The sequence below is a fragment of the Nyctereutes procyonoides genome, unplaced genomic scaffold (genome assembly GCF_905146905.1).
Source record: "Nyctereutes procyonoides isolate TBG_1078 unplaced genomic scaffold, NYPRO_anot_genome, whole genome shotgun sequence".
NCBI classification, from domain to species: Eukaryota; Metazoa; Chordata; class Mammalia; order Carnivora; family Canidae; genus Nyctereutes; species Nyctereutes procyonoides.
Window position 1 is genome coordinate 6,714,367 of NW_026575034.1, and position 13,041 is coordinate 6,727,407.

Here is a 13,041-nt window from a genome sequence, read left to right on the forward strand (position 1 = left end):
GGCACAAGTTCCATATAGTATTTAGGAAGAAGAATATCTAAACCATTTTCTATTTCTTTTGTTGTTAATATTGCATTTTAAGGGCTATATCTCCATAGTAAATTTATTAGATTCTTTATGGTGTATGCATCTTTTTTTTTTCTAATGCAAGTTACAACCAGTACAAAGTTGTAATAAAAAATACATTAAAGTCTATTTACTTTTTAAATATTTTTTGCAAAAAAGTTATGTGATATGCTACATGAAAAGTCAGGTTTTTGTTGAGATGTGAAGTGTTTTATACTGTTAGGTAAATGAATGGAAGAACATGAAGCATACCCCTCACTTTACAAGTTCTCTTTCACAGATATAAGTATATGTGTACGAGCATTTCATATAAAACACTGCAAGATATTTCTTTTCAGAACCAACAAAATATTCCACATTATGTAATAACAATAATTATTTAGTACACCTTGCTAGTTGCTAGCCCACAATAGTCTTCTCTATTTGAGAGATATATCAACTCTGTAATTTATATTCAATAAATGTTGCACACACCTGATGCAGCCAACATGACATCTTCAGGTTTCTTAACAGGATTTCTGCACGATATCTTGCAATACAGTGTAACAAATATATAAGTGCATTTTGCATGATCAAGTAGCTTTGGCTTCCTAACCTTTGTAGGATGGGATGTGCCAACTGTTTTAGTTGTGCTTTATTAAATGGTGATGAGTTTTAGCTCATATGAATCCAATGAGTAACTACTCGCTTCTACAATTTTGACCAGTCAACCTTTAAATCACAAATGCAAAAATGGATGACCTGAATGGAAATGGTGGCATTTCACAACTTCTACAGATTGCACTTGATAGTAACTTCATGAGTTTGCTTTGATTCATTTTTACAGCAAGACTTGCCTGGTTGATATGTTTATGTGTTTACACCACTTTTTTTTTTAAATTTTTGTGCAATCACAATTAATTTAATCACAAACACTAAAAATAAATCCAGCAATTAGCTTTGTTATGAATAATCATTTCGGTCCTTATAGGTGTATGAGTCTTGTACGTCTTCTTGTACAAATTCCTCTTTCTTTTCCCAACCATTGGGCCAACCTCCATTGGCCTGTGTTGTGGCCCCGTAAGACTTGGTAGTACCATAATTTATATAATTCTGAGTAATGTCCCCTGTTTCTTCATCAAGCTCATCTTCATGGATAAATCCACACTTTTCTTCACTTGTTTCCTCAGGGTCTGCCCAGGGTTGCTTCTCTCCTGAGGCAAATATTGCATAAAATATAACTCCGCCGTAGTGGACCAGGGCAGCGATCAGGAAAACATACTGCCACTCTTCACGTGACTGCAGTGACAAAAAGTGGCACTGTGAAAACCAACTCCCCTTGTTTGACAAGCATAACCTCTTCTTTGAATGCTCCACCATCACACTTTTCATACAATATTATCTTTAGGGGAAAACCCTGTTCTGAGTATATAAAGCAAATACTGTCATAAAAACCTTCCATAATCCTACAACTTTCATTAATTAAATTTCTTTAAATCTCAGGTTCTGAAATAAAACTCCAAGTAAAACTCTGTGGTCGGCTCATTTTTAAAATGCCCATAATCTCTCTTTTAATTTCCATTGATTGATATATATTTTTTCCTCCTACTTCTTTTGTTTATTTACTTTGGGTGAACACGAATTGTGAAGCTCTACCTATAAGGACAAATAGCTAATAATAATATCCTTCCATTGATAACTGCAGAGTCTGAATTGATATTTCCAAATTAGCTCCAAAAACTTCTACTTGGATGTTCTAATAAGCTAAGAGAAAAAAGGTTTGCTGTTACTGTTTGACCACACACCAGAACTACAAGAAATATTAAAAGGTGTTGAAAAGTGCAGTGCTTATTGGTTGGGAAAGAAGACTTCCTTGGAGTTCTTAGAGATTTTCTTGTGAGTCTCAATTATCTTCCTTACTCAGAGATTTGGTGGCTGGAACTCAGAGATGGCCCAAACAGAACAGAGTAACTCTTCTCTACCATGAGACACTTCAGAAAACTGAACATTTCTTTTGCTTCATCTTACCTTATTCTTTGTCATTGCACCAACAATTATAGGACAAACCATTCCTGACAATGTGCCAACACCATTTGAAATGCCCATTAAGATACTGGCATATCTCGGAGCAATATCCAAGTGGTTAACATTGAAACCTGAAATAGACACAACAGCTTAAAGTCAGAGAATCCTAAACCCCTTACAAGTAGGTGATTGTGGAATATTCTCTACCACATTCACCACCCTCCTCAGAAGGTACCAGATATGCAGCATGTGCTTGGTAAGTACTTTTGATAATTTAGCTCAGGGATATGATTAGAGCAGAATGCAGTATGGTTTCTTATCCAGTATTTAATATGCGATGCTCAAATCACAGAGAAATGTTTTCTTAAAAAAAAATAAAGAAGAGTAAGCAGGAGGAAAATGAGTAGCAATACATCCAAATATCCAGCAAAAATAAGGACATTACATGTATAAATTTTAAAACACATATCTTACCAGAAATAGCAAATCCACTGAATCCCACTGCAAGTACCAAGAACGAGATAGCTACCCCTCTGGTATGAGAATAGCCAACCACCAGAAGCAGTGTTGCTTCCATGCCAAAACCTTCAGGAACAAACACATGAAAACACTTAGAAATTTGTGGGCATTTTTCCAGTGAGCCAAAACTGCTGAGACTGCTTATGCTCATCTGACCTAGCAAACCTCTTCCAGGAGTATATCTTAAAAGCAATAATAACAGGAGCATCTGGTGGGCTCAGTCGGTTAAGCTTCCAACTCTTGATTTCAGCTCAGGTCATGATCTCTAGGTGGTGAGATCAAGCCCTGCATGGCCTTGCACTCTGCTCAACAGGAAGTCTGCTTGAGGTTCTCTCTCCCTCTTTCCCTCTGCCTCTCCCCTCCTTCTAAAATAAATAAATAAGATCTTTAAATAATAATAATAACAATCATAATCTACACATAGAGATTACCAAATCCTTCCATTTTAATAAAATCATTGAAAACAACCTTAAGTTTCCATGGTGAGCAGGGACGAGTTAGTTATAAAGTTATTTAACACCAGGAGTTTTGAAAATTGGAAGATAGAGAAATGATTATAAATGAACAATGAAGACACAAGTTTAGCTGCATCTCTGGCATGCACAGTAGAAGTTACTCACTCACATAGGTCAGCACTTTGTGAGCCAAAATCATGTCCTTCACGTCATGTACTTACCACCACAATTCATGATCTTTCTCACTGTAGTAGTTGAAAGAATTTGCTTGCTTCTTAGAAAATCTGCAATCTGCCCTCCAATGGGCACAATAATTGTCATTACTAAGTGTGGCACAGCAGATAGCATGCCAACCTGAAGAAAAATAAAAAGAAGAAAAAGAAAAAAAATGGTCTTGGTTTTTTGAATCCATCCTAAATTATTTATGGAAAAAGAGAGAAAAAAGCACTATCTCCAAATGACCACTTACTTATTCCTAGAATAAGCAACAATATCCACAGAAATAAATGAAAAAAGCTAAGTATGTTTACTTTTTATCTTTTAGAAGAGAATACTTTTTTTCTGTGTAATAAGTCAGTAAATTTTGAGTTTATGAATAAACTGTCCTGAATCTTAACACAGAATGATTCACATTTATCCCATTTTATATTCTTAAATACATTTGCAAAAATTCATCATTAGTGAGTGAGAGACAGAGACTGAGTCAGAGGGATAAGAAATATATTTGACAAGCCTTGAAGAGGCTGTATTTTTTATTTTATTTTTTTAATTTTTAAGCAGGCCAAAAACCTTAACTGGATCTTAAATATGTATCTCTTATAAGTTTTATACTTAGTTTCTAAGTTAAATTAACCCAGAAAATGCAGATCAGTTCTTCAATTTTAAGTATTTTCTATGTCAAATATCAGTATTTGGATACATTGTCACACAGTGGTATAAAGTCTCTGTATTAATTTCATACGAAAAAGCTCAACTTAACATCTAACCTACCAGCATCAATTCAACACACACTTTTTGGGCAATAATTATGTGTAAGACATTCCTCTAGGCATCATGAAGGTAGGAAATATGAATAAAATGCATTTTTAACTGTGTAATAGACTTAGATTTTGAACATAGGCATCTAAGGAAGTTTTTATTCCTAAGTGTAATTAGAAGTACACTTCCTGGCAAATTAGAAGTACTGGGAAAACGTATTATTTGTATATAAAAATGTCTTCCAAGTTAGATTATTGAAGGGTTGAGACAGATTGCTTGATTTTACAATGGCATACAGCATGGTGCCATGCCCCCGGAGCTGAGCTTTTACCACAATTAATTAAGTAAGTGAATGACTCCTAAGTAGCTTACACGTCTCAGTTATGTAATTTTCTCCCTTTTATCCTGATGAAAGTTTATTATATTATTACTCTCTTGTATTGATGAATAAAGTCTAATTTAAAAATGATTTCCAGGACCAAATATTGAGCCATTTTTACCTGAGTCCAAAAACGGGGCTTTTGACCACTATGCTTAGCTCTACCACCATGTGAGAAAGAAAAATCAAATAAAACCAGATAATGCGTTCTTGATTTAGTTCAAAACCTGGTATTTAGTATAGGCTCACCAAATGTGAGCTAAGTAAAAGTATGAGGTAAACTGACATTACTGCTTTTCAGAACAGGGTCTTGAAAGAGCAGAGTGGTTCTTCATTCTTAACTATAGAAGATCTCTTTAAAGCAATCAATCTGTAGAAAGAAACCATCAGACAAGAAAATATCCTGAAATATACCATGTTAGGATTTGTGTAGAATTACATATCGTGCATTTGATAGTTAGAGGCAAAGAAAACCTGAGAATGACCTGCGTTTCCTAAGTCCACACAACTGGCCTGCATCCTGACTCAGTGTTTGAGATATCTGAAAAGTTCATAAATCGAACATACTTTGCTATTTACTGTCTACTCACATAGACATTTTAATTCCTTTGGGTAAATGAAGAATAAAACGATGATTATTAGTTATCACTTCCAACGAAACACAATGGGAACTGCAAGGAGCTAACAATCTGGAAGTTAAAGAGACAGACGTTGGGAATATTCTAGCCCACGGACTTAATACTTGCAGGTACTGAATCTCCCAGGTCCCTAGGCAATATGTGGACATATTCGAATGTGATCTCATCCGGGTCAAGTTGCAGAACTTTATGAAAGTTATTCAACTATCTTCTTAGCTTTTGGTGACTTACCATAATCACTTGTGATCACATGTGATCAGAATGCTCAAGACTTTTGGGGAGAATCATCATCTATGATAATCACACAGTACTTTGCTCATTATCTTAAGGTTTTACAAGAGTTAGGCTAAGTGTGTGGAGTCTATAACTGATGGACTCTTCATAGAAACTCTAGGACATTAGACTTTGTGCACCCTCCTCTTTGCTTCTCTGGGTCACACTCTGCATTTCCTCTTTCCCCACCCGTGTCACATTCTGCTTAGAAATTGGCAGGCTATTATGCAACAAAGAGAAGCCTCTCAATATTTCTCTTCTGCCCCTAAATGTAAAGCTCAGAAGAACTGAATGCCTTCTCTCATTTGGTTGTCTCTTATAACCTCTCAAAGTGCCAGTTTATCCAAGGTCATTTGATAGGTCATTTTTAAAAGGCTAAAAATGTTTCTTTTTAAGCATTATACATATAGATATTATATTAATGTATTTATTATAATTTATATAATTTTTAAGTCATACAAAATATTAAAATATAATTTCTATGTTATATAGAGAGATAGACACACACATCCCTCTGTATATATTTCTGCTTTAACTGGGTCAGTCTACCTGAAATGAAGATTGTGGTTTAGTCTGCAGGATACTCAATTTAAGGTTGGAGAGAACCATCCCCCATTTAAATATTTTAGTTTGCTTACACTTTGCCGCAGTTCTGAAAGAGGGCATTAATACCATTATTTATAGAAAAGAAAATCAAAGCTGGCAATTATTCAAAAACCAGCCCCAGGCTACATATCAATAGTCTATTTTAGAGCTTGGATTCGGAGCCATGCCAGCCTGGATCCAAAGCCCCTGCTCTATTTCCTTTCCTACTTCCTTTACACGTTTTTCAAGTAAGTCAGTGATTTTTTTTTAACCAGTATAATCAAAATCTTCAAGCCAATCTGCGTGTGCAGAATGTATCTACAATTTTAGTTAAAAATATAACAAGTGAATCAAAACAACCCATCTGGTTATTATATTTGGTTTTTGTGAAATATCATTGCTTTTACTCAAGCATTTTCAATTAAGTGGAGCTACAGGGTCAGAATGGCCACACAGTTTCATTAACATCGGTTGGCTCCTCCACTTCCCCCCCATGAGACCTGACTTTATTAATAGCCTCTCAGTGTCATATTTGTCCTAGATTATGAAAATGGACTCACACCTCCAGCAGCCTTTGTTGAGAAGTATAACACCTCTCAGAGCTCCCAAAGGCTACCCCGCAATGTTTGATCAGCTCTAGAGAGAAGAGCCCTATGGAAAGCAGCCATTCTTCTCAGGAATGGAGGAAACAGTTTCCTTAGAAACAGGGACTACAAAAGAGCTCTTAGAATAGCTTCTCCTAAACTCAGGTTTTCTTCAATTCCAGGCCTCAGATAGTCTTTCAAGTAGAGACATAATATGAATAGGGAGCCCAGCTGGATGTATGTAATGACATGAAGAGAAATGGCAAGTCCATCGCTAGCACAGACAAGTGTATTCAGTACTCAGCAAAGCGCTTGGCAGAGATGCTATTCAACCAATACTTGCTAAGTGCTTAAATGAATATAGGATCTACCTGAATTTGAATAGCATAGTAAAGGGAATTGAATCATAAATTAAAGAATCGGGGCTTAACCTGCTTCTGGCATATATTACCAGCTTGGCCCTTAGGCAATTTAAATACCTTCCCTAGTTTGTTTCTCCATCAACGGAAATGATGAGAGTTATCCAGCTGGTCAACCAAACAAGGTTGTTCATACATATGAAAGGACCCTGTGAATTTCAAACTCTTCTCTAAATATAAAGTAGTATTTTTATGTTCATCTTATCCTTATAGAAAACCTCAAAATGATTACATCTTCACAACTATGAACAAATGTCTGTAGCGTTTTGCATATTGTGCTGTAACTGGCAACTAATTGCTTTCGTCTATGCCACCAGGCTGTGAACTCCTGAGGACAGGAACCACATTTTCATTTCTGAATCCAACACAAAGCTTCATATATCCTATTCAACAAATGCTTGTTAAGTGAATAAACTGAATAAATTAAACACAAGAATGTTTTCAGATTTTTTTTTTGCTTTCTCAAATCTTTTAGCAAAGACCATTTTTTTTAGATTTATAGAAAATATTTTTTTTTTACTTTATTATAGTTAGTATACAATGTTACACTAATTTCAGGTGCAGGACAGAGTGACTTGACAAGTTCATATGCTAAACCTGTTGCTCAGGACATGTGTAGCTACCATCTGTCACCATGCAACACTATTACAATATCATTAACTATATTCCCTATACTGTGACTTTTAGTCCCATGACTTCTTAATGCATAACTGGAACCCTGCATCTCCTGTTCCCTTTCACCCATCTTGCCCGCTCCTCATTTCCCACCCTTCTGGTAACCGCCAATTTGTTCCCTATATTGACAGATCTGATTCTGCTTTTCATGTGTTTATTCATTTGGGTTTCTTTTTTTTTTTACATTCCACCTATGAGTGAAATCACATGGTATTTGTCTTTCTCAAAGTCTGACTTATTTAATCTAATAGAATACTCTCTAGGTCCATGTTGTTGCAAATGACACAGTCTCATCCTTTTTATGGCTGAGTAATATTCCAGCACGTGTACGTGTGTGTATGTGTGTGTCTGTGTGCCCGTGTGTATTACATCTTCTTTATCCATTTGTCTATCAGTCAGGACTACATCAAAATAAAAAGCTTTCACACAGACAAGATAGCCAGACAGATTTTTGAAAGCATTGAAGAAGAGATTGGTAATTAGATAAATACAATTCCATTTCAATAAAATATTTTTTTTGTTCACTGTTACATTGTCTCTGACCTGAGACTTAAAGGAAGCTATGTTTCTTTACAGGAAAAAGACTACAGTCCTGTCCACCCTAATGGAGATATAAACTCCTTGAGGGCAGAGGCGAGGTTGATTTTGTCTGTATTTCCATCAAAAACATGCAGTTTCTAGCATTGCTAGAAATGCAATGCAATTCAGGCAGCTGAATGCAGTAGACACTCAAACACCTTACTTAGTCTCTGTTTCCCAGAAGTTATTTGTTAAGTGGTTAAACAAATGAATGAGTAACAAAAAATTTAGAGCATAAAATATTGGCAAAGGAACTTAATATGCCATTGAAGACAAAAATAATGCACTAAACAAGGATAATTTTTACATACCTTGCTGATTTCAAATCCAAAGACTTCCTCAAAATATGCTGGCTGGCTAATAAGCAGTAAGTAGAAAGTCCAGCTTCTGCAGAAGTTTGCAACAATTATTGCATAGACAGGCATAGATGTAAAAAATTTCCTCCATGGAGTCTTGAATTTCTGAAATCCCAAAAAAAGAGCCATTCTGACCATTTTAAATATTTTCTAAATTAAATAGAAATAATAGATTCTTTGCATTTTCAGGATGCATATGTTGAGGCATGAATAGGAGGTAATGAATAGTTAATTGCAACAGTCTAGTTAACCTTAGTTGCATAAATTATTCTTGGAAGAAAAAAAAAGATATTAGTCTCTTCTTCTGATTAAATGGCTCCCATTTTCGAAATGTATAAGATCCTATGTTAATAGAAGCAATTCCAAAAGAACAGATCCTAGTTTCTAAGAATTTTTTTTATTTTTTTATTTTTTTATTTTTTGGGCAGTGACAGATGATGCCTCAGCTAACGATCATTGCCATATCAGTGACCTTGTTGGTATCCAAAATATTTTATCTAAAAATATTGAAAATTCAATATAGCTAGGAGGAGAAAAATAAGAAAAATTAAGAGTGCAATACTCTAGACCCTATCTAAAGTTAATAATACCACTGTCTATAAATTCTCTTGATAGACAATGGATAGCAATATAAATTCTGTGATGCTGAATTGCCAGGTTCTGTAAAACTTACATGGTATACGGCTGGGTTGAAGTATTTAGCTATTCAACACACCATGGGCACATCATAATTAGTTATTTATGATAGTCACCACCTTCAGAATCAACCACTTAAATGTGATTGGCTTATGGTATCCATTTAAGAAATATATCTAGTGTACTTAGAGATCCTGCATATGCCTAAATATAAAGCAAGTATCTTCCTCCAAGACTAAGATTTTTAGACCTGAAAATGTCTCTTATACTCTGTTTTTTTAAAAGAAAAAAGATTTTATTTATTTATTTGAGAGAGCGCACTAGAGGCACAAGCGGAGAGAGAGGCAGCTGGAGAGGGAGAAGCAGACTCCTCACTGAGCAGGGAGCCCGACGCGGGGCTCAGTCCTAGGACCCCTGGATCATGACCTGGATCATGAGCCGAAGGCAGGTGCTTAACCAACTGAGCCACCCAGGGGCCTGTCTCTCACATTCTCATTTTCTCAAGGACTGTTTTGAATGGCAAAATACTGTTTGGTGAAGAAACAGTAGCTTGGAATAACTGTTTAATGCTAGCTTGGGATCCCTAATCTAACTAAATTAGTTAAAGGGGAAGCAAACATTTTTCACAGAGATTTGGTAATTATTCCTGGATGGAGAGCCTTGTAATTTCTAGTATTGATTGTGACTCTAATCAAGCCTTCCAAGATCACTTTAAAAGTAATGTAGCAGGGATCCCTGGATGTCTCAGCGGTTGAGTGTCTGCCTTTGGCCCAAGGCCTGGTCCTGGAGACCCGGGATCGAGTCCCACGTCGGGCTCCCTGCAGGGAGACTGCTTCTCTCTCCGCCTGTGTCTCTGCCTCTCTCTTTGTGTCTCTCACGAATAAATAAATAAAATCTTTAAAAAAAATAAAAATAAATAAAAGTAATGTAGTAAGAAGTTATACCATTGGGATCAAAAATATGTATAAGACAAAAGGAAAAACAAAAAGAAAAGCATGTCCGAGTAACATATAATAAGTACTGTGGTTAAAAAAAAAATAAGTACTGTGGCTTTGAATAAAAATATCCAGTGACAACATCACAGATGGATTCAAAAAGTGCATTTTTAAAATCCTAAATACTCTGGGAAAATAATGCCAGATAAATATGCTCATTTCATAGATAATAAAAATTGTTGAATACAGGGATGTCAGCATTGTAGTATTATGTTTGTATAAGAAATAGCTTCAGAATATTATTGAAAGTAAATATCTTTGTCCTGCTGGGAAAATGTTTCCATTTTTCATGAGGGGATCATCTCTACTAAGAACTTTATTCTTCTGGTTGTAAAATACTTCCTCAAATGTAAGATGTTAGTATTTAATTTTATATCTTAAAAAATTGTTCGGGGTCCTGGGAGGGCTTATAGTCCATCTATTCACTGACCTGGTTGTTCGCTTCACAGGTGTGAACAAAAATTAGGCAAGTTGTTCACTTATGATTTGTGCATTTTTCTGTATATTATTTTTTTTTTCAGAAAAAAAAGATTTAAAAGGCATCACAGTCAGCTGCAATGTGTGATCCTTAACTGGATACAGACTCCAAAGAAATAGCTACAAAGGACATAATGAATATAGACTAGGTATTCAAATTAGGACTGGGCACTAGGAGTCTGAATATGATCTTAAGAAAAGTGAAGTAAATAAGGCAAGGGGTTGACCACTGCTGCATCTATGCAGTGGACACATGGATGCTCCTGTTACTATGCCTTCTGCTTTGCTATATATTAAATTTGTTCATAGTAAAAATGTAAAATAACATATAAGCATTATAACTAAAATATGATCTCATTTTAATTTGGTTTCAAATTACAGGCAAGTATAAAACATCAGTAAGAAGTAAAATATTATGTTTAGAAAAGTGGTAGGGTAAGGAAATGGGGAGTTTGAGATTATCTATGCTCTTTAATAAGCCACCAGCTATTCTTCCCAAGGTCATTTCCAGAAACTGGTTTTCACTTAAACTAAGTTTCTGATTGTTTAAAAAATTCATGCTTGATTTAGACACACAACCTTTCAAGAACTCGTAAATAAAAGAAATATATTTAACTAATGAAAGTATAGTTTGATTGGATTCCTTTGGGTTAGAAATTGAGGCTAAATGCTGAACACAGATCAGCCTATATTTAGTTTCTGCTCACAGTAACCACGGCTGGTGGGAACCAGAGCACGCTGCCAACACCCGCCCCATCCCCACATAACCACTTATTTCCTCAGTAGCCACTGTTGGAAAGAAACTATCAGTCCATGAACAGAAGGAAACAAGAAGGGGGACGTTCTAATCCCAGGCCATAGTGTAAGAGTTTTTTTTTTTTTTTTTTTAGTAATGAGGTTTCACTTCTGAATGATATCCAATGTGAGATTTTTCTTATTCATTAATGGCCTCAACAACAGCAGGTGATAGACATTTTTACCTAGGATGAGACGTCAAAGACAGACCTTTTCTAACAAACTAAGTAGAGAATCAGAGCTGGAATGAGACATAATTAGGAAGAAGGGAGGAGCCTTCAAAAGAAAGAGAAGCATAATGTATAAGAGACGCTGGTTCTCCAGCCATGTATGGTACCTTCCAGCTCTCAGCACAAGGAAACTGAGTTACTATTAGGTGCTGAATTGCTGAACCTGCCTTAATATATTAGTTTTGCTTCCCATTTTTAATGATATCAAATGGCTATTTGTTAATTAATATGTATGATATGTTAATGCGCACAGACTAAAATATTTGCATTGACAGTTTCTCTGTGTCAAATATTGCAGTTTCTCTTTCTATAGAGCCCGTGCAAGAAATCAAATTAGAATCAGAAAAGGGGTCCATGTTATATTTTTATGATACTTTATCTTCATAATAAGAATCCTGAAAATGATGAGACTTTATCAGTAACAAGATTATATTATATTAAGAATATTTTTATGTCAGCTATCTATTACTGACATTCTAATGATTTCATATTTCTTTAACCACATCTAGCATAAATACACATGTATAACATGTATATTTAGACAATTCAATACACAAAAAAGAGTCTTTTTCATGATTGTATTAGGTGATCTGGCATTTCCTACAGTCTGAAATTAACAACAAATGTTCATTGAATTTGTTTAATTATGGACCATATTGAGCTGTTTATAAAAGCTTATTTAGTTTTATAGTCATAGCTACAGTCCACGGCAAATTTGAAGATTATTAGGAAAAGATAAAGAAAAAAAAAGAAACTATAGATGGGGGAAGTAGCAATCATTCCTAAGTTAGAAAGTATGGATGGAGGAAAGAAAACAATCATGATTGACACCAAATTGGTTTTGTCGAATAAGGACTCAGCAGTTTGATTGGTCAAAGAGAGGTGAGATGAGGAATAAGAACAGGAATATACACCATAATAAAGTTCTTACTTCCATTGCACCTAAAAGATTTGCACTCTCTCCAATGCTTTCTTCAATGTACCTACGTTCTTCATCTGTAATAGTAGGATGCTTTGCAGGACTCTCATAAGACACCAAAAGCCAAAACATGTACCAAATCATTCCAAAGCTCCCTGCAAGGAAGGGTTCAAAAGGAGAAAGTCAAAAACCTATAAGTGCCCCCATTTAACTGTCATTTGCTGGAATAAAAACTTACAGGAATCTTATGACAAACACATTCTACAGAATGCAAATTGCAGTTTATGCTTCTCCATTGACTTCAGCCAGTTGTTGTTCTATGCTACTAAACTTCAAGCTTCAAAAAATAAATAAATAATAAATAAATAAATAAATAAATAAATAACCTCAAGCTTCCTGAAGGCTAGTCCTGGAGTTTTATCTCTTTGTCTCCAATAACGTAGACACACAGCCCTGGATAATTATTGAATGGTATAGTT

General features: G+C 35.2%; 1 protein-coding gene across 1 annotated transcript in view; it reads right to left on the minus strand.

Annotated features, from left to right (window-relative positions):
* Positions 1-1,008: 1,008 nt before the first annotated feature.
* Positions 1,009-13,041, minus strand: part of SLC17A6 (solute carrier family 17 member 6) — a 38,033-nt gene continuing 26,000 nt past the window's right edge. Inside the window, exons 7-12 of the mRNA XM_055317965.1 lie at positions 12,575-12,717; positions 8,466-8,615; positions 3,266-3,398; positions 2,545-2,655; positions 2,074-2,201; positions 1,009-1,344 (exon numbers count right to left, since the gene is read on the minus strand). Of these exons, the coding sequence (XP_055173940.1) occupies positions 1,009-1,344; positions 2,074-2,201; positions 2,545-2,655; positions 3,266-3,398; positions 8,466-8,615; positions 12,575-12,717 (1,001 nt within the window). The remainder of the gene's footprint in view (positions 1,345-2,073; positions 2,202-2,544; positions 2,656-3,265; positions 3,399-8,465; positions 8,616-12,574; positions 12,718-13,041) is intronic.